The 23,129-nt window shown below is 40.2% G+C and overlaps 1 protein-coding gene across 2 annotated transcripts in view; it reads right to left on the reverse strand.

The window, feature by feature from the left end:
• cpne9 (copine family member IX) overlaps positions 1-23,129 on the reverse strand; it is a 109,705-nt gene that overhangs the window by 73,662 nt on the left and 12,914 nt on the right. For both annotated transcript variants that reach the window (XM_040013709.1, XM_040013708.1), the window contains exon 3: positions 2,661-2,707. In XM_040013709.1, coding sequence (XP_039869643.1) covers positions 2,661-2,707 — 47 coding nt within the window. The remainder of the gene's footprint in view (positions 1-2,660; positions 2,708-23,129) is intronic.

Genomic DNA, 23,129 nt, shown 5'->3' on the forward strand with positions numbered 1-23,129 from the left:
GGACCCAGGGCTCATGTATTTTAGTGTATGTTTATATTTATATTTTCCTATCACGGGACAAGAGGTAGGCCACTTGAACTCTTTTGTTGTAGTGATGGGCCGCCTGAGACTGTTTTGTGGGTTTTTTCCTTTTTTTTGCACTGCTGCGGGATGCGCGGTTTGACTTTGGGACTGTGACCTGGGAGGGTTTGTTACTTTGTTGTTTTTGCTTGTTTTGGTTCTGGCCCTCCGTCCTCCGTCAATGCTATAAACATGGCTCTACACTTCATCCTGCAGCATCTGGACTCCCCAGGAACCTATGCCAGGATCCTGTTTGTGGACTTCAGCTCTGCCTTCAATACCATCCTTCCAGACCATCTCCAAGGCAAGCTTTCCCAGATGAATGTGCCTGATCCCATCTGCCGGTGGATCACTGACTTCTTGATGGACAGGAAGCAACATGTGAGGCTAGGAAAGAATGTCTCGGACTCCCGGACCATCAGCACCGGCTCCCCTCAGGGCTGTGTTCTTTGTCCTCTGCTCTTCTCCCTGTACACCAACTGCTGCACCTCCACCCACCAGTCTGTCAAGCTAATCAAGTTTGCAGATGACACCACCGTTATTGGACTCATCTCGGACGGGGATGAGTCTGCCTACAGGAGGGAGGTTGAACGTCTGGTGTCCTGGTGCAGCCACAACAACCTGGTGCTTAATGCCCAGAAGACAGTGGAAATTATTGTGGACTTCAGGAAGCACACAGCCCCACTCCCCCCCATCATCCTGACTGACACCCTCATCACCTCTGTGGACTCATTCCGCTTCCTGGGTACCACCATCACCCAGGACCTGAAGTGGGAGCTCACCATCATCTCTGTCATAAAGAAAGCCCAGCAGAGGATGTACTTCCTGAGGCAGCTGAAGAAATTCAACCTGCCAACACGGACGATGATGCAATTCTACACTGCAATCATCGAGTCCATCCTCACCTCCTCCATCACCGTGTGGTACGCTGGAGCCACTATCAGGGACAAACAGAGACTGCAGCGTGTTGTGCTCTCTGCTGAGAAGGTGATTGGCTGCAGACCCCCATCCCTGCAGGACCTGTACACCCCAGGACACTGGGGCGTGCAGCTCGGATCTCAGCTGACCCTTCTCACCCTGGACACAGTCTGTTTGACCTGCTCCCCTCAGGCAGGAGGCTCCGGTCCATTCGCACCAGAACCTCTCGCCATAAGAACAGTTTCTTCCCCTCTGCTGTTGAACACATGAACAATAACCGTATGACTGTTCCCACCACTAACACATGACCCTACGCTGTGTTCACTGCATCATTCCATGTTTGGCACTGATCACCACCTGCACTCATGTATATATCTATCTACTTAGCACTTTTAATTTTTATTTTTATGTTTATTTACAGAATGTTTTGCACTAAGTACCGCAGCAATTTCCTAATGTTGTAAACCTGCTCAACATTTGGCAATAAAACCCTTTCTGATTCTGATTCTGATTGCTTTGTTTTGCATAACAAATATGGCCTATAAGTAAGATGATACAGTGTCAAGATGATTCTTCATTTGCTGAGTCCTTCCCATCACATGGTTACTGCGTGCATTTGAAATATTATACAAATTTATTGCACCTTATTTTGATGGACAAGGTTTCTATACTGCGCACACATAATAAACAAAACAGTCACACAATACAAAAAAATCCATCATGCTCACAGGACGTTTGCATGTAAGTGTAACTGAATGTTAATGAATAATTTCTGCATGAATTGCACTTACAAATGACATATAGATTATTTACATAATGCATAATGATGTCAAAAGCACACAAAGGATTTCCAGGTTTCCATCCATGTGCAATTATCTCCTCGAGGTGTCAATATGTAAGGCTGGCAGAGAGATATTTACTCTGCTGATTGTGCTGCAATTCATGCAGTGCTTTTTGATTAAGCCCCACCACATGGAAAGCAAAGGTGTGAGGTGCGTTAAAATGAGGGGATCAACGGTAGCCAAATAGTGTGACTAAAGTACACAAAGTGACTAGAGGCAACGTGTAGGCAAACTAGATGAGGGAATGTAGGGCCAAGATGTGAGACATGAACTGTGTGAGGGACCTAATAGATCAAAATGTATTCAAAATGTTAATGAGCAATGGAATGTCACGTGACCTTGCCTTTAAAACAGTGACAGTGGATGAGACAGCAAGATGTCAAGGGGAGCAGATGGTGCATTTTTGATGAGGTGGAAAAAGAACTGACCTTCTTCCTCTCACTGCCCTGAGTCATGACAAGAATCCATTTCATTCAACATCATAAAATTATGAGTCTTTTAATTTATTTATTCCATCACCTCCAACATGAATTCACCAGTTTGGGTCTGATATGTGGGGCTTTTTTGCCCCCGGTGTTCAAGATGTGGTTTCACTTTCTGGGCAAGTGAAGAGGCTCACACTTCCAATTTTCTACAAAATGTTCTCAGGGGTTTTTGTGAGTTGCCTCTGGACTTCAGCTTAATAACCCCCATTTTAAGTTCTGATTGAAAATCACTAACACTGAAGACAACTCATTTATTTCATTCCCTATAAAAAAAATAAAAATAAAAAAATCTGGCAGATATGTAGACAAAAATATTGGATATTGTTATTGGGAATAGAAAGGTTGCTTAACTTACCTCCCTCCATTCTTTGGTTCCCACAGCCTGCAGATACAACACAACAACTGGAAGGGAAAGTGGAGGAGTAGAGGCCAAAAAGGAAGCATGAAGAAAAGAAAAAACACACTTTTTAATCTTAGTCACTAGTGTAATGGTTTCTGCATGTTGCCACCTACATATCAACACACTCACATCCACATATATTTCAGTTAGATCTGATGTAGCCGCAAGCAGAGTAAACAATTTCTTCTTAAACGCAATGAAAGACCATTTAAAAAATGTGGAATTTTCAATATCCAGTGGTGATATTTACACTCTATTAATAAAACAGCTGTCCATTAGAACAATAACAACTCATTGTACATTTCTCTCATTTTCACACTTTTCATCGTGATCTCACTGCGTAACTGTAAGGGAGTAATCATTCTCTACATTTTCTGCCTCACAGATATGTTGTCACCACCTTCAGCCAGGCCTCTCTCTGGCTATTAATATGCATGAATATTACAAAAAAAATGCAGAAGTGCTACAAGGCATGGATCTAAAGACCAAATAGGTAGAGTGCCATTGCAAACCCCCCTCTCACAGAAAATAACAGAATCAGTTGTGAGCAAACACATACAAATTTAATGATATCTCATCAGCCTCAACTGTACTTAGTGTTCAGTGTTGCATGTTAGCATATCCTTGTTCAAACAGGCTTGGCTAAAATACTGTAATGTATTACATGAAAAATACTATTCTTCCATGTAAACAAAAAAGGTTTCCACGGAAACCTTTCATCCATGTTTTTAAAATCTTTCTGATCATATGTCTTTACTGACATAACTGAAAATGTTACCTCTTGCTATAACCCTGCAAGTGCGATCCAAGATACTTATATGCATGTAACTGGAGTGGTTATGTAGTGAGCAGTGAGCGCTTCCAAAGCTCACATCTAATAATGAACAGAAACTATAAATATCAGATGAACAACTGCAATCCTGAAGTTCTTTTAGTTGAAAAAAAAGAAGAAGTAAACAGAAGTGTATGGGGAAATGACCCCTCATTTATCATCCTAATCACTTATTGTGAGTCTTATATTTCACATAGTGTTCATAGTAGCCTGTCCCCTGTTTTCCTTCAAGCCAAATCTTTGCTTTATGAAAAATGTAAAGCACCAGCAAACACAGATTTGGGCTTTAAAATGGTTAAAATGTTTTATATATGCAGTCTGTGACAGTGCACCTGAAGCACCACAGCTGCCCTGGCTCTGTTAATGCATTGCTCCTGCCATGCAGTGCTCTGAGCTAAATTATGAAAGCCTCGCAATTACAGTACTAACATGCTGACATTTAGCAGGTATGAAGGTCTAACTGTTACCACAGTCTAATCAGTCTAGCTTCCTAGTATTTCTTTGGATAATAATAATAATAATAACCATGATGTCATTAGATTTGTCATTGTGTTTGTTCATAAAACACATTACAGAAAGACAGTCATTCTGAGCAGAGGACAGTGCAATGACCAAACTGATAAGCAGCGTATTTGTCTTTACATGTCTACAAATGCAAATGACCAAACCAACAAAGGTTTAACTTCAGTTTAATACTTGACTTAGTTCTTCCACAATATTTCTGATAAAGATTTGAACAAAAATGCATCAGATTTATTACATTTTGATTATAATTCACCAACAGGTTGTTGAGGCAACCAAGTCACCAAGCATATTCCAATTTATAAGTGGATTGTGTATCTGCTATTTTCATTGGACAAAGTACAAAAATATCAGCCTCCCAGTGATGCTAGAGGACAACTCTGTCAGGGTCCTGGGTCTCCTGACCCAGCATTTGTAGTTCTTTGTGATTTTTGTATTATTGTACTTGTGTGAGTTATTCTACGGTTTCTAGTTTTGATCCCTTGCCCTTCATGTCTCTCTGTGTCCCCTCTGTTCTGTGCAAGTCTGTGTCTGCATGTTGAGTTTCCCTCTGTGTCTTTTGGTTCATCGAGTCCTCTGCCTTACTGGTTATGTCTCTGTGTTTCTTAGTTTCTGTCTCCACCGTGTCAAGTTCGCGTCTCTGTGTCATACTTCCTGTTTTACTTTGAAGGTCCGTGTCTTATGTGAATGTGTTCAGGTTACGCGTCCTTGTCTCGTCAGTTCTGATTTCTCCCAGCTGTGCCCTCCTTCTGTGTCTCATTCCCCTCGTTACTTCCCAGTGTATTTAAACCCTGTGTTTCTCTGAGTCAGTGTCGCGTCGTCCCTCAAGCTGTGTGTTTCCTCGTGTGCCGCGCTGCAAAGTGTGAGTTTATATTTTCCCAGTTTAGTTTTGTATGCTTGTTTTCTGTGACCAGCAAATAAAGCTGTGATTTTGAGTTCATCCCCTGAGTCTGTGAGTCCTGCATTTTGGGTCCAACTCCTGCCTGCCGCACAGCGATTCATGACAGAACGACGCGACACTGACTCAGAGAAACACAGGGTTTAAATACACTGGGAAGTAACGAGGGGAATGAGACACAGGAGGGCACAGCTGGGAGAAATCAGAACTGACGAGACAAGGAAGCGTAATCTGAACACATTCACATAAGACACGGACCTTCAAAGTAAAACAGGAAGTATGACACAGAGACGCGAACTTGACACGGTGGAGACAGAAACTAAGAAACACAGAGACATAACCAGTAAGGCAGAGGACTCGATGAACCAGCAGACACAGACTTACACAGAACAGAGAGACATGAAGGGCAAGGGATCAAAACTAGAAACCATAGAATAAATCACACACAAGTACAATAATACAAAAATCACAAAGAACTAAAAACACTGGGTCAGGAGACCCAGGACCCTAACAAACTCAGGAAATGACCAAAGTTTTTTTGATCCATTCTATGGGGACCCAGAATTTCACAGCATTCAGTAATTGCTGGGATAGTTCATTTACCAAAACCCTTAGAGACCGCCTTTTTAAACTTAGCATGGCTAAAGCGTTTTAGCCTAGAAAGGCTAAGGCAGAAAGGGTTTATTTTAAAAGACTTAATATGACACTTTTTGTTGTAAGCAAAGAATTTACCTTTACTTAATAATCAATAGCAATGCCACTGTAATCTGGCTTATTTTTACAGTAACTCATTAAGTCTCAAAAAAAATTCTAGATTAGTCAAATTGTTTTCTTTCACAGACAAGCATTACAGCCTTTACAAATTCGCTTTTTCGTGACTACGGTATAAATTCTTGAATTGTTAAAATAAAATGGGCCTAAGTAAGTTCTCCAACTGGTTACAATTTTTAGTGTAATGTTTATCGTGTCCTGTGGTGCTTTGTTTAACATTATGTCAGTCTTTTGAGGGCAAAAGTTACTTTAAAACAGCATAAATATGCAAAAACACAGAGCCAGACCAATTATAACCCACAGATTTATTATGTTTATCATGTTAATCTCAAACACAAACATGTTCATGCCTAAGCTAACAAGTAACACTCACGAAAGGCCCTTATGAGGTGTATTAATAATTGGCCAAGTGTTGCTGTTTGTGTCTAGACAGGCACCATCAGCCACTTTGTGCCTCTGTGAAGTTTGGACATTAGCTCTAATGAACTTCAGACTGTCTGGACCGACAGACGATTAAAACCACATTTTCCCTCCTAATGAGCAATTAAGAGAGGCGAGATAAGACAGAAAGAAGAGCAGACAGCAAGCGGTTTGGGCAGAGGGTTTGAAATAAAACAATCTTTTCTTTGTCTGACTATTAGCAGGAATATTGCTGCTTAAATGAGGTTTATAAATCTGATTAATCCAAGTTAATCAGTTAGTGAATTAGCCCTCAATTGAATAACAGAAAATAAAAAATTGAAGGCAAATGAACATCAGGGGTTCAATCTGTTTGTCTCAAAGTCATACCTCTTAACTGCAATAATGATGTTTGAGAGAGAGCACGGTGCTTTGACCGAGATCAGAGTCTTGGGACCTTAATGTTCCCCGAAGGTTGCAGAGTTAGAGCAGCACAGACTCTAACTAATCCCCGGTAAAGCCATTTGAGTGTCGTCCGTCTCGGAAGAACCTGACTGATTGCCTGCTTTATGGAAAGTGACTGACAAAGGAAGGAGCCCATCTGGTCAACTGCACAGCGGCCAAATCACAAGGCAATTCCATATCCCTCCTCCCATGACTCCTGACAACAGTCTGGCTGCAGGCTGGCCACACAGGGGACACTAAACATGAATGATTCAGAATTGAGCACAAATCATATCAAGTTCTAATCTGAATGGACATTTTAGCAGTGTACAGGTCATTCTACAGAAATAGAATATCTCCAGCAAACAGGAATCTGCATATTAGGATGTTAACACATTCATACCAGAATCTTTTGTCCAAACACACAAATGATTATTATACCATTACTATTCTTCTAAAGCAAATGAATCCAGGATTTCAGATCATTTGGCCACCTGATGTTTTGAAATCTGGTTTCCAAAGAACAATGTTGCTTTGCTTTTATCTTGGCTCCCTGTGTCTGTCACGGAGAGACAAAGAGCCAATCAGATAAAAGAGAAAAGAGCATTTTACTTCACTACCAGCTTTTTTTTTTTTCAGGTAAATATCAAATAGCTCAGCCACATGAGCCAGATCATACAGATCCACATCCACATAAACACAGTTTACTAGCTAGCACTGACAAAAACATTTTCAGATGTTGCTGCACTGCAGGCCTTCTCGGCCAGCAGGGTTGGAAAAATTTCCAGATACAGTTACAGTATCCAGTTACATAGAAATATATAGGAAAAAAGCTGCCGACTGCCTTTCCTCGTGGACTCAGTCAGTTTTGAATCATACTGAATATAAAAAAGTTTATGTCAAAAAGGAGGATAAAGAAGAATGCTATTTATCATGTGATTGGGTTTTTTTTTTTAGCGTGTAGGGATATTCATCCTGAAAATTTCACTCCATATTCTAGACCCGGGTTTGTATGGAAGCCCGTTTCCGCCACTAAAAAAAAAAAAAAAGCTAGTATCCATAACTCGAAATTTCGAGTTATTTTCTCGAAATTTCGAGTTATTATCTCGAAATTTCGAGAAATATAACTCGAAATTTCGAGTTACTTTTCTCAAAATTTCGAGTTAGCTCTGCCAATCAAAAATATACGTGAATGAGGTCGCTTTCTTGTTACCCGGAAGCATATGGCGCAGGACCGCGCACTCAAAAACGGATCCCAACAAATTAAAGTATGTTTGCTGATAGTAACACCATGTGATTCAGCTAATAACACAGGGCTTTCATCATTTGTGAAGCCAGGCTGAAAACACTCAGCAATCTGTGCATTCACGACTGGATGTAATACCGGTAGCTTAGCTGTAGCATTTGTAGCTGAGGGCTTCAGCTTCCGGGTAACATGGAAATGACGTCATTCACGTAGATTACTGATTGGCAGCGCTAACTCGAAATTTCGAGTTGCTTTTCTCAAAATTTTGAGTTAATATGTCGAAATTTCGAGAAAATAACTCGAAATTTCGAGAAAATAACTCGAAATTTCGAGATAATAACTCGAAATTTCGAGAAAATAACTCGAAATTTTGAGTTATGGATCCTTTTTTTTTTTTTTAGTGGCGGAAACGGGCTTCCATAGGTTTGAGAGTTTTTTACTGCTGTATGTACCATAGAAATCATATGGTTCCAGCTATACAAGATAATACAACAACATCTTAAACACTGATGGCCAGTGCAGGTGCACCAGCATGTATTTATGGATATATTTGCCATGTGAGTCGGACGATCAGAGAAAACTTAGACCACTAAAACAGAGAATGTCACAGAGAACTTTGAAAGAAACGCCTCATATTTACCTAAACAAACAGGCATCTATTTCACACAAAACAAGGTGACTGAATTTTAGCCATTAAAGTCATATTAACAGTATATTGCCAGAATTTTCATCATGATTCAATTGCTATTGTGAGCCTTAACATGTTTAATATCCCAAAAACTTTGTGCACCTGCAAAGGATGCAGTGCACACTAATATGGCTGATTTAATATTTAGAGCTTGGCGCTCACACTGCACACCCTACATGTCATTTTCTTGGGTTCTTCCTCCATGAATATTTTCTGCAGCACATCAAAGGTGCATTTGAGCTCACTTGGAGAGCTCAGGTTTCAAGCTAGATGAGGGCAAATTTGTGAGGTGGCTCCTTGTTCCCCTCTGATAACAATTCCCAGTCTGCATTTCAATTTCAGTGTCTTCTTATCTAAACTGTCACTAAATATGGAAACACAGGATACTTGTGCAACAGTCCTACAACAGTACACATCGTTAATGATGAGTAGCTTTGCTACTTTCTTTGAGGGAAATCATGTTTCGGCCTTTGTTTTGATGTAATGAACAGTTCTAAATAAAACAGCAGAAATCAGCAGAAGCAGGAACAGTAGATGTATTATTAACAACTGCTACAAATATTATGTTTAGCAAAGGGAATGAGGGGAAGTGGCTTGAACTATTTACACTATGTGTCCTGCACCCTCCAGCACTGATTTTCATCACATCTAAACTGCTGTGCATTTTATTTTGTCTACAGATTTCTTAAAGAGATACCCATCAGATAACTTCCAGGACACGCTTGTACAAAATATGACAAATCTGCCCTTCAATATCAACATGTCTGTCCCACAAGTATGTTGAGAGTAGCTGAAAATGCCAGAGCATACTCTCGGTTGAGCAACAGTTACATCAACAGTCACCTGTGTGAAGGTTTTATTTGTCTGCTGGGGATTTCTTGCTGCCTGCCTCCAAGATTTGCACTGAAGGAGAATTTCATAAGAGTGAAGGCAGACACAAATAAGATTCCACAGACTTAGTTACGGGCTGAGGATACAAGCTGCTCACTGTGAGGTGAAAGAGAAAAGTGGTCAGGTAGATGGAATGTAGGGCTGTGGGGGGATGGCGCTAGAAAGGGGTGACTGATAGAAATCTAGCTAAAAGGTGAGGACAGGGAGGGAACGTGGAGTAAGAATATTAGACAGGCTGGGTGGGAGTAGGAAAACAGAGGAGATAAAGACAGAGAGATGAGATGGATAGATGATTGTTTGGCAAAGAGAAGTGGAGTGCAAATCTGATTCCAGCACAGTGAGGCAGTGTAAAATTTTAGCTAGGAAAAGAAGGAGTAGGTTTAAGACCTCGGCTGATAAAAATCCTTCACAGATACACAAACTGTCCTATAAGACTGTCATATGAGTTAGCTAGGTTAGCAGCACTTCCTCACAAATCTGCTGATCTAATGTTTGGAGACTAAATTCTCGAACCTCATTGATTCTTTCATTCATCAATATCAACCACTGAGGACAATATGCAAAGTCATTATTAGAAAAATGGGCAGATGCCGGTGGCACAAGCTGCCAGTTTATCAAGTCTATCATCATGATTCCAGTCCAGTTGGAAGTGTTGTTTTTTTTTAAAATTTTATAAGACTAAGCCTTACAAACTTTACGTTCAGCTAAGGTGACCACATTCTAGCTACATTTCCGGACTTATTGTGCTGATGTTAAGCTCCTTGCCATTGTTCTTGGACTCTAATAGAGTAGCTTTGTATGATTTGCAAATTAATAATCCCTATGAACAACTTTTACTGGGCCTTAAAATCAGTCATTTTACTTCCCTCTTATGTAGCTTTACACCAGCTTTCTTCTGACTGGCTGTAGCTTGTAAACGTTTCTTACATTTCCCAGAAGAACACTGACCAAAATATCACACTGCCTTCCCTGCCTTGCATTCTTCCCATACTGCATCCCAGTGCCAGGTGTTCTCCAGCTAAGCCACACACAAGTACCCGGTCATCTACGTGTTGTAAAAGAAAATGTGATTCATCAGAACTGGCCGATAAACTACGATCCACTAAATCACAGGTGTCGAACTCCAGGCCTCGAGGGCCGGTGTCCTGCAGGTTTTAGATGTGTCCTTGATCCAACACAGCTGATTTAAATGGATAAATTGCCTCCTCAACATGTCTTGCAGTTCTCCAGAGGCCTGGTAATGAACTAATCATTTGATTAAGGTGTGTTGACCCAGAGTGAGATCAAAAACCTGCAGGACACCGGCCCTCGAGGCCTGGAGTTCGACACCACTGCACTAAATCCACCTACAGTAGTCGCCCATTTGATCGGACCACACATGCCACCCTTCGCTCTCCATATGCATCAGTGAGCCTTAGCTGCTTTGACTGATGTATTTTACAACAGAAAAAAATACAGTTAAAATTATTATTTAGTCTAATCCCTGAGGTTTTCATTTACACAAGAAATTACTTATACATACACTGACCTAATTATTTCTAACTTTGGCCATGTAACAGGGAGAAGCATAACAGGTCCCCTTGGTGCACGTGTGAGGTTTAGATGCTCAGTGAATGGCTACATACAGCATCTGATTATTAGCATCAGGCATCAAGGTCATTTATTTAGCATTCAGTTATCACTCAGTGTATAATAAATATGAAGGACATATTCATAGTGTAGTGCTGAACACATTCAAATAACATGCAAAAGGTCTCCAGTTCAAAACACAAAACCCTGAGAGGGTTGCATGTGAAATAGTATCAAATCAAATATTTGGATCCATGTGCTATAGTGACCTGGAAGACGAAGAATGTCCAGACTCACTAGGAAAGCTAAAGCTAAACCCTGTAATAATAGCATGCCTAATGCTCTGTTTATACTTCCTGATTTTTTTTTTAAAGTGCTCTTTTCAGGTAGGTCGTGGTTAATGGATGTTGTGGGTGTGGAATGGACGACCCTCGATGTCTGAATCAACAGGGGCTGCTCACTCTTTCCTCAGAACTCATTAGGAGACCTTGGGGGTAATTAGAGACCAGTGACCTTTAGTTTCAAGGTATGACTCAGGCCTTGCATTTACTCACCCCACTGAGCCTTTATTGAAATATAATTGACCAAGTGAAGGAAAGAAAACTTCCCATGTTAATGTGTAAACAATGGATGACAAAAAATAGTAAAATTCTGCCATCCTTTATTTTGCAAGAGGCATTCGGCCTCACATGTCCCTGCTGTTTACACACAAGTATATATATCATTCTCTCTCTCTCTCTCTCTCTCTCCCTCTCTCTCTCCATATATATATATATAAACTCATCCATATACAATGAATATAACGGTGAGATCTTTAGGAGACGTGGACAAGCTCTCCAAACTATAACCACACCTTCTGTGTTACAACAAAACATTAACTCCTACCTGCTGATGAGTCACAATCCTCGAGCAGCTACAGCTAAATGAATGCAAAAGAAATACCATATAATGTGATGAATTTGATAAACATGACTCACCAACTTGCAATGAGAGACTACAAAGAGTAATCATAATTGATACAATAATTGATTTTACTTTTATATACTCCTGGACCGACGGTCAGCTGGGGGGTTGCCTCTCCTACAGATTTTAATGGAGCGAAACACCCATGCATGTGGATGGAAACTGTCAGTACTCCACCAGCAAATGATGTTACATAAGAGAAGTGGGATGTTTTCATATGGGAGCCTGAGAGCAGTTTAGATGGTGGTGGATAGAAATAAAAGACTCAGATAATTCCTGAGCTAGTAGCTTCGGGAGCTGCTGGATGACAGCATGAAGCAGCTGAATGAGATTGCTTCTACTTTTAAAGTGTCTTCTCTTAAACTTTCAAAGTTGTAGCAATCCGATGTCATCAGTAATTTTCTGTGTAATAGAGCTCCACCACCAGTGAAATATCACATCTGGATAGGAATTAAAGTTGTAAATTATGCTCTTTGAAGTTTAAAAAGGTCACTTCAGTGCTGTGCCCAAAAGCGCAAAGAGGTACAGTCAAAGTTATTGGGAATGAGAAGAAAAATATCTCATGAATTTCATTATTTTGTATCCGGGACCACAGCAATCTATCAGACAGATATATTTGTCTATTTCACTAAAAGACTGAAATTTCTTCTATTTCTCCCAGCCCCTAATCTCTTCAGGGAGCCGTACTTGGAGAGAAATTTTACTCTGAAACGCACAAGACCTGTTTGCATCTGTCCAAGGGCAAAGTCTGTGTGGTCGGGGTCACGCATGCCTGGAATTCATTAAAATCTGGTTGAGACAAGGCTGAAAAAATGCATATCCAGCTGCCTAACAGCATTGCAGAGCATGTAATATTAATAATGAAAGGAGTTATGTTTCAAAATTAAACATCTATCATCATTTTAAAAAAGTGACACCTCCTTTAAAACGCTGGCTGACAGGTTGGTACACAGCACGCCAGAGTTCTTTTCAAAGGGACTTACATAACTTCATTCCTTGGTGGAGAAAATAGTAGTGTAGTATACTGCTGAGTGACGGATTTGATTTTTGCATATGGCCCAAACTCAAACAGTTCCCATGACTGTGCAACCTGCTTTCACACCAAGTAATATGAGTGAGGGATTTAAACAAAAAAAGGGTTACATTTTTTATACTGGTCTGTCTGTTTTCATGTAAAAAAAACATCTGTGATTTTGTTACTGTGACTTAGCATAATATGGTACAATCTAGCAAGCAAACTAACATCTATTAACAGACAGACTTGTACATAAACCCGCATGTGTGGATGCTTTCTATAATAAGAATTACTGGGAGTAGCCAGTTGGAGATTAAAAGGAGGCTAGAGCCAGTGGGGAGCTGCCTAGACCAGAAGACCCACAGAGAGTCTTCTGGTCTAGCCAGCTCGACACTTCCTGACCCATCCAATGGCCATTGATACGATTTATTGTCAAAAGTATTGTAGGTGCCAGAGGTCTGCTTTAAATTTTAATTTACAATTAAGTTCATGTTTGTTTTATAATTCATAGATTCGTTGCATAATTCATCTTTTCAGGATTTCCAGTGGAAATTTACGGTGGCCCCTAGAGACAAAGCATGTATAAACTCCAAAACACTTACAAATTCCAAATAGCACGCACAAACTCCTCAACACGTACAAAATCCAAAACACATGCAAACTCCAAAACACGTACAAACTCCAAAACACGTACAAAATCCAAAACACGTACAAAATCCAAGACACGTGCAAACACCGAGACAGGTACAAAATCCAAAACAGGTACAAAATCCAAAACACACGCAAAATCCAAAACACGTGCAAACACCAAGACAGGTACAAAATCCAAAACATCTACAAAATCCAAAACACCTTGCAAAATCCAAAACACATGCAAAATCCAAAACACGTGCAAACTCCGAAACACATGCAAACTCCAAAACACATACAAAATCCAAAACACGTATAAAATCCAAAACACGTACAAAATCCAAAACACATGCAAAATACAAAACACGTGCAAACTCCAAAACACGTGCAAACTCCAAAACACGTGCAAAATCCAAAACACGTACAAAATCCAAAACACATGCAAAATCCAAAACACGTGCAAAATCCAAAACACATGCAAAATACAAAACACGTACAAAATCCAAAACACATGCAAACTCCAAAACACGTACAAAATCCAAAACACATGCAAACTCCAAAACACATACAAACTCCAAAACACATGCAAAATCCAAAACACATACAAACTCCAAAACACATACAAACTCCAAAACACATACAAACTCCAAAACACATGCAAACTCCAAATCACAACGGAAGTGCTCCAGGACGCTAGGGGCAGTGTTGAGCTCGATTTGCAAAATAAACGGCAAGTTTGTTGCAAACACATGGGCTCTAGTCTCCGTCGCGCTTCCCAGGTTGCCTAGCAACCATGATACTAACAGCTGGAAACGTGTCATACAACTTTTTTTGACAGAAATGAAGGAGAACATATTTTTTTCATTTGTTTGTTTGTTTCTACAAGAGCTTTGTGTGATTTGATAAGTATCTGAGGCTGAGACCACAGGACAGTAAAACATGAATTTTGGGCTTCATTTCTGTACTGAATAGTCATTTAAGATTAGCTAGTAAATAACAATTAGCTAATGTTGTTCATAAGACTAAAGTCATATCACTTTGGTAATGTAAATATAATATGGCCAATATTATGGTTATTATATTAGTCATTATTAGCTATTACAGCAGTGAACATGAACTCTGTCAAATACTGAGCTTCAGTACAGATTCAAGTTGCAGTTATTTACATGTCTTACCACCTTAAATCTTCACTCAAAGACAAGTATATAGGAATGACTGCCAAATTTATTTGCCACTGAAGCAGAAGGATGGCATCTGAATAAAACCTCTCTTGACATGCCTAGATGACATTAAAGCTTGGTTGGCTCTAAACTTTTTAAATTTGAATGAAAAGAAAACAGATTTGTTGGTGTTTGGACCCAGTGGCCCCTGTGAGTCCTCTTCTTTTCATTTGGAACCCCTGGAGGTATATTTTAAACCTGTTGTTACTGCCCAAGGTTTTAAGTTGGACCAATCCATTTTTATCATTTAAGGCGACTGGCAAGAGTGAAATCTTTTCTTTCTAGGCAGCACTTTGAAACCGTGATCCATGCTTTTATTTCTTCCCCTGTGGACTACTGCAACGCACTTTATGTGGGGGTCAGTCAGTTGTTACTCTGACATCTGCAGCTGGTTCAAAATGTATATTGACAGTGAATATATAGGTGTATCATATATAAGAGACAAATGTTGTTCCTTCAGTATGTTGGCATTACTAAATTTGGCTCAATGCTTACATACATGTGTAAAAAGAAAATGTACAAGCTGTGATAACCGTTTCTGATAAAATGAAGAGTAGACTGATGTATTAAATATTCCTTTATTGGGTGAGAAAATCAGACCATGTCATAACTGCTTTAAGTCATACAGAATAGATATCAGAGCCTTAAACAGGCTGACTTCTGCTAAATGGGTCAAACTGGGCAGAAAGTATACAAACACATAACATCCTTATAGAATATGATGTAACACTATAGATCAACTTACCTCAGAATATATAAAGCATATAAACAATTACAGCAATATGATGCAACAAACACAGCAGTGCTACTAATCCAAAATACTCAAAGCTTCATAGAACTGAAACAAACATTTATTTTTAGCTCCATTCTGCTGCTGATACATACTTTAGGTTTCTGAACATTAAACTTGTTGCTGCCTTTCATAGTGTGTAACCTGAATGCCCTGAGTACTTTCTCCCACACTGAAAACACGGGAATGATAAAAATTATTTGAACATTACCTAATAAGACTAATTCAGGACAGACAATTAGTTATTTTAAACTTTTCTAGCAGTCCTTCACAAACAGGGAACAGTCTGTCTATTCTCTCCATCTGTCAGCCGCTGCTGGCTCTTCCTCCTCCTCTTCCTCACATACTGCTGAGATTGTCCTGGTGGATCATCAGGGGTGCAAAGCCTCACAGATGATGTGCAGCAGTGGGTCCCTCAGTCTGTCCTCACTCTGGACACTTGCACGTGTCACACATAGAAATCAAATGTGTGATAAGCTGCAGGATTCAAACACAAGTGTGACTTATAAATACATGTTCATACTTTTATTCCACAATCAGAGAGAAAGAAACAGAGAGAGAGTGCAGGACAGACAGACAGGTGACAGTCTCAGGTGTACACACTGCTACAAAACAGCACCAGAGAAGGAGGATTTAGTGTTTGTGTCATTACGAGTGCTAAACAAGAAGAGTTCCCAGATGGTACAGTGGACACATGTGTGACTCCTGTGATTAAAGCATCTTTCTTTCAGCTTAACGAGTGAACCGTCAGCTGACTGACATGACTGACTTTAATTACGCATAAAATCATCACATTCTCTGTAAGATTAAAGTCAGCTATTGAACGGCGAATATTTTGAAGTAAAGGCTTTAAAACCAAGTTAGTACAAACGTCGCTAATGTCACATAACTTTCCCGACATGTTGCCAACAGTAATGTTTTAATGTTCTTCATTATAAAAACATTTGCGCATAAATAAGTGACATAATATTCAGTACTTACTTCTGAAAGTTTACTCTTCGTCCGCTCCGCTTCCGCCGTTTTTTTTCGGCAAAATTATCCACACCACCGCCGCGCTATGAAGTCTGGGATATGTTGGGCCATGAAGGCTACACCGACCCATCCTTAAAATTCAGGGAAATTAAGGACGCATTTGAGGGCCGCATTTCGAGCAGCCTTTGAATTGGGACAGTCTTCGTCGTGTCGCTGTGACATAATCGGCCTTAAAATGCGGCCTTTAAGGCTGCAGACCCCAAATCCGGTCATTGGTACTTCCTGTCTTGTGTAGTTACTAGGTAACAAAAGCTCAACACTGCCCCTAGCGTCCTGGAGCACTTCCGTTGTGTTTTGGAATTTGCATGTGTTTTGGGGTATGCGTGTGTTTTGGATTTTGCATGTGTTTTGGAGTTTGCGCGTGTTTTGGGGTTTGCACGTGTTTTGGATTTTGTACGTGTTTTGGATTTTGCACGTGTTTTGGATTTTGTACGTGTTTTGGATTTTGCACGTGTTTTGGATTTTGTACGTGTTTTGGAGTTTGCACGTGTTTTGGATTTTGTACGTGTTTTGGAGTTTGCACGTGTTTTGGATTTTGTAAGTGTTTTGGAGTTTGCACGTGTTTTGGATTTTGCACGTGTTTTGTATTTTGTACGTGTTTTGGATTTTGCATGTGTTTTGTATTTTGCATGTGTTTTGTATTTTGTAAGTGTTTTGGAGCTTGCATGTGTTTTGGAGTTTGTAAGTGTTTTGGATTTTGCAAGTGTTTTGGAGTTTGTACGTGCTTTGTCTCTAGGGGCCACCGTAGAAATTGGCCGACATATCCTCAGCATAACCATGTATAATATCCACAAAACTTAAAAAAGAGGTTATACACACACAATACGGTAATATTATGTTGAAGCACAGTACGTATCACTCCGCCAGGCTCCTGACTACGGTAGCCGTAATGCTCCGACAATCCATCAGGCAGTTTGGGTTCGTAGCTTAGCAAAGTAGTACTAAAACATTTGACAGATTTTCGAGCGCCGTGTACGACATAAAATCGTTTCGAGGTCAGTAAACACAACCAGAATTCATACATAAGGCTCACGGGATTATAAGGGGCACTGTCGATTTTCAGAAAAACCAAAGGATTGATTTTAAGTGTGCCGTATTTTCCAAAAAACACGGTAATAACGACGGCCCGCTAGCATGCTCTACCAAAAATAGTGCTTTGTTGTGTGTCTGACGGATGAAAGCTAAACCAGTTCCACATCACTGAAGTTGCAGCATTTTTACAAACTAATTCTGGTTCATCCGATTCATTCAACGATTTGCTTTCGCCGCCATGCTTTTTCCGACGTGTGCGTATGAAACCAAAGGCACTGCGCATGCGCGTTTTACTCGTATTCTATCGCGATATTTCATTTTTCTATCGTTGCCCAAAATTATACTGGTATTACCGTTAACGTTATGATATGGCCCAGCCCTAGTGTATACAAACAAGTACCTAGGGATGCAGACTGCTTTACAAACATTTTAGAAAGAATGGGAGCTCAGTGAATTCCAGTGATAGGATGCCACCTGTGCAACCCATCCAGTTGTGAATTTTTTCTGACTACTAAATATTCCACAGTGAACTGTTAGAAGTATTATAACATTGTGGAAGTGATTGGGATCAACAGCATCTCAGCCAAGAAAGTCATAAGCCAAATAAAATCACAGCAGAGTTAATGGGTCAACGTTCTGCAGTGTCAATCACTACAGATCTCCAAACATCATATGGCCTTCAGATTAGTTCATTAACAGTGCACAGAGAGCTTCATGGAATGGGTTTGGATGGCTGAACAGCTGTGTCCAACCTCACATCACCAAGCACAATGCAAAGCATCTGATGCAGTGATGGAAAGCATACCACCACTGGACTCTAGAACAGCGGTGGACGCTAGAGAACATGTTCTCATGCTTCTCGATCCGGCAATCCGATAGACGAGTCTGGGTTTGGCAGTTGCCAGAAAAACGGTAGTTGTGTTACTGCATTGTACCAGGTGTAAAGATTGGCGGAGGGGGAATCGTGGTGTGGGTTTGAGGTCAGGACTCTGAGCAGGCCAGTCAAGTTCTTCTACACCACATCACCAATTCATTCCAAACATATTTGGAATGAATTAGAGTGGAGACTGCAAGCTCCAAAATCAGTGTCTGACCTCATACATGACATCTGACAGAATGGTAGAAAAAAAAAGAAATCTTCATATCTTCATAAATCTTATGAAAGGTCTTCCCAGAAGAGGCTGCTATAGCTGCAAAAGGTGGGCAGACACCATATTAAACCCTAAAAATGGGATGTCACTCAGGTTTATATGAGTGTATAGACAGATGTGAAAATAGTTTCAGCAAAATCGTGTATATAGATATAGATTTAATAAGAAATGGAGTGGTTACCTCTAGGAAATGAAAACCTTTCAAAGATGATTGATCAATAGAACTAGAAAAGGTGAAAAATAGAGAAACCTTAAAGATACCTTAAAGATAACCTTCAAATCAAAATTTATACCTGCAATTTTTTTTTCTGACCCAAATTAGTTTTTAATGGTTTAATGGTTGCTACAGACTCAGCTCAAGACCTGCAACAAATATGAAAGTAAACACATTAATGAAATGCAAAAACGAAGGTCAGGCATCAGTGGTGTAAAGCATGTCAGGATGAGCAAAGTGTAGAGGCCAGGTGCCGCTAGTCAAATGCACTTCATTAATTGATCACCAGCATGTGTGAGCACCTCCATAAAAACTGAATCTTTGCCAATTTGTAGTCTGGAGCATTCAGGTGTGTTAACACAGTGCCACAGTCTTCACAGCGCTCTATGCCCAGCAAAGTCACCTCAAGGTCAGACCATGCAATCAGGGAAACTGCAACAAAACCAAAGAGCTACACACAAGCTCACACCAGTACAATTAGAGAAAGAATGTACAAGTATGGCCTTTTTGGAAGGGTTGAAGATGCATAATCATAGCGCACAGTGTCACATTTAGCCGAAAGCAAACATGCAAATACCTGGTCTTCCTAAATCGCTTTACATTTAAGCACAAAAGTAAAAGAACAACAAAATCTTCAATATATTCTTTGTAAAAACCTACTGGTTAGCCTACTGCTTTCAAAGCGTCATGTTTATTCATGTCCATCTAAATGGGAAAAAAAGCTATTTGCAAGCCAACTTAACAGTCCTGTACTTTACACAGATGAGCACATGAACAGTGCAGGTATACAGTACATCCTCCATCCCTGTGTGGGCGGTGAGAGAGAGGCATCAGCTAATTTGATGGTGGAGTAAGAGAAACTCAAATTAAATTTACACAACGACCAGGCAACGTGACACAACATCTCCAAGGACAAATGCTGAGTCATCAATAAATTAGATAAGAAGAAGTGCCTGAAGAGATGAGTGTTTGGCATCTAACACATTCTTGTAGAAAGCTGTGACAGACAAGTTCATGAGCAGGAGACAGATACGCAGACAGACAGATGCAAACAAGCACAACCTCTTAGCTCAAAGCTGTTGACAAGAACAGCTGAAATTCTCAGAATGTGAATGCAGGAGAAAAGAGATCACATATTTATTGTTGTGTTCTTGAGAAAAAAATCCAATCATTACCAAAGTCCAAAGCTGTAGCTACCTAGGTATGAAAAAAGAGACTCACTACAGCACTGAAATAGCGAATATCAACAACCGGATCACTGGGTTTCGTCGAGTACCTCTTGATATGAAGTGCCATCAAAGTTCAGAAGCACTGGGGTCTATCTGTAATTTGGTCTGCCTAATTTTAAACCAAAGATGCAGCCATGTGCTTTCGTATTTGTTTTGTGCCGTACCACTGATCCCCGAATTTGAAACATATGTTTTTTGAAAAACTGTTTTGCAGACTGTAACTGTAGTCAATTCATTCAAAAACGGTTTCACAGACCAGTCTGGCTATTATCTTTAACCTCCTAAGACCCAAACTTTTCAATGGCATGCATTTTTAATTTCTCTTTGCTATTTGGGCTGACTGGGACCTGATGAATGTAAAAACAAAGAATTACCTGATTTTTTTTTTTTTTTTTTTTACCTGATTTTTGTTACTGAGAAGAATGAGATCCACATATGAGGACATTTGTTTTAAATTTCGACACCATAGTGGCAACAGTGGCAGTATAATGTCCTTGTAAGTGGATATCAGGCCCTTGTAGAGCAAAATTAAGTATTTTGGCCTAGACAACCCAAAATATGACGTCCACATATGTGGACATCAGGCCCTAGGAGGTTAACTAAATTTGTAAAATCTGGAGGTCATTATGACAAAATAATAAATCTATTATCAAAATACTGTAGCGTATAAAAGTCTCAAACTAAGCCACAGTCTACACTTCAGACTGTGTGGCCACCCATGTGAAGTTTGCTGACGACACAATGGTGTTGGGTGCCATCTCCAACAACGATGAGGCAGCCTACATGGATGAAGTGAAGAATCTGGCATCGTGGTGCCAGGACAACCACCTCCAGCTGAACGTCAGCAAGACCAAGGAGCTGGTGGTGGACTTCAGAAGGGGTCAGCACAGAGACTACAAGCCCATTATCATCAATGGAGCTCCAGTGGAGAGGGTGCAGTCCTTCAAGTATCTTGGTGTCCACATCTCCTCAGATCTGACATGGGCTGCCCACATTCAGGTCCAGACCAAAAAGGCTAGGCAGCGCCTGTATCACCTACGACAACTGAGGAAGTTCAGGGTCTCTCCAAAGATCCTCAGGATTTTCTATACAGGCGCTGTGGAGAGCATCCTCACACAGAACATGACATCGTGGTTTGGGAACAGCTGTGTGAAGGACCAAAAAGCTCTCCAGAGAATGATCCGTACAGCAGAACGCTGCTGCAGGATTGCTCTCCCCCCGCTTCAGGACACCTACACCAGGAGATGCCGGACTAGAGCAGCGCAGATACTGAAGGACCCGTCCCATCCAGGCAACAAACTGTTCCAACTTCTGCAATCTGGTAGAAGGTTCCGCATCTTCCGGGCAAGGACAGAGAGACTCAAGAGGAGCTTCTATCCCCAAGCCATCCGTGCCCTAAATACACACACCCGCCCTCTCACATCATCTATAATTGACTGAGACAGGACTCTCTTCCAGACACTAAACCAAGGCACAATGTACATTTCAATTCCTTTAATTTTAAATATGTTTATATTGTCTATCCTGTAAAATAGTCAGACATCTATTCATATTAATGTACAGAATTCACCTGCTTGCTGCTACTACTGCACATTCACCCAGTGTATATACTATATGTATATATATATATATATATATATATATATATATATATATATACATATACATATGATGTTTTTCCTCTACACCCCCCCCCCATTTTTGCACATGTCGAGGAGCGTGTCAGGCTACATTTCACTGTGTGTTATACTTGTATAACTATGCATGTGACAAATAATAAAGAACCTTGAACCTTGAACCTTGATTTCTTTATATTTTGTTTTTGTGTAATTTGTCATACCTCAGCCTTCTTTCCTTTCTTACTCTTTTGTTTTAAGAATGCTGTCTTGAGAGACACCTTTCCACTGACACCATTTCTGATGAGGCTTCGTCAAATAGTAGATGAATCAACTCAAGCAGATCAACTCAACTCAACTTTATGATACTGTCACACTATTCAACATTAGTAAGCTATTAGCAAGTGCTTAATTCAGCATTTATACATCATTATTCTTCCTTAGTATGTCATTTATAAATACAGATATGTTTATCCATCTGTTACTGTTACACCATGTGCATCACTGCTGTACATGGTTTATCTATGTACAGCTATCACTGCTAGTAATAATCAGAATCATAGTCATAACAGTATATTTGCATTTATAAATGGCATACCAAGGAGCAGTAATGAATTAAGCACCTTCTAATACCTTATTAATAGCTTAATAGTGTGACATCATTTCTTTTTCTTAAGGACATGACTTTCAGAAGTTGCTCATCCGGTGTAGATTTTTTAGGCATGCCACTTCTTCCCGTTGTCCTTCACTTGTCCAGTTTCCTTCAATTTCTTCGAGCACACACCACACACCATGCTAAGATTTCCTGAGTTTTCAGCTAATAGCTCTTTGGGAATCACCTTGTTGATGCAAAAATACCATCATATGCCAGTCAAATTGTGTTATCTTTGTCTTTTTCTAATGAGTTAACTAAAGAAATGGGATCCAGTCATGACTCATGACCTTTGCATAGTAATGTAGGGGGAATATTGGCAGAGACCACATCACTAGCTTGGTTTATTGCGGTGAGCTCGGTAACATCAAAAGGCCTGTATTTACACAGAAGACAACAGTGGCTGGTGGTCTGCTCAATGCCAGGAATACTGGCATTGAGCAGAAACCCCTTGTCACTACATTCAGCCAAGACCAGCACAGACCAGGATGCAGGGATATCATTATCCAAGTCAATCACTGAGAGAAGAGAAGTGAGCAAATACAGAGCTTTTAACACAAGGTACCACCAGAGGTTGCATTTCATTGTCCATCATTTTGACAGACAAGGCTGTAAAAAGT

Source organism: Simochromis diagramma, unplaced genomic scaffold (assembly GCF_900408965.1).
Source record: "Simochromis diagramma unplaced genomic scaffold, fSimDia1.1 OVJJ01000705.1, whole genome shotgun sequence".
NCBI classification, from domain to species: Eukaryota; Metazoa; Chordata; class Actinopteri; order Cichliformes; family Cichlidae; genus Simochromis; species Simochromis diagramma.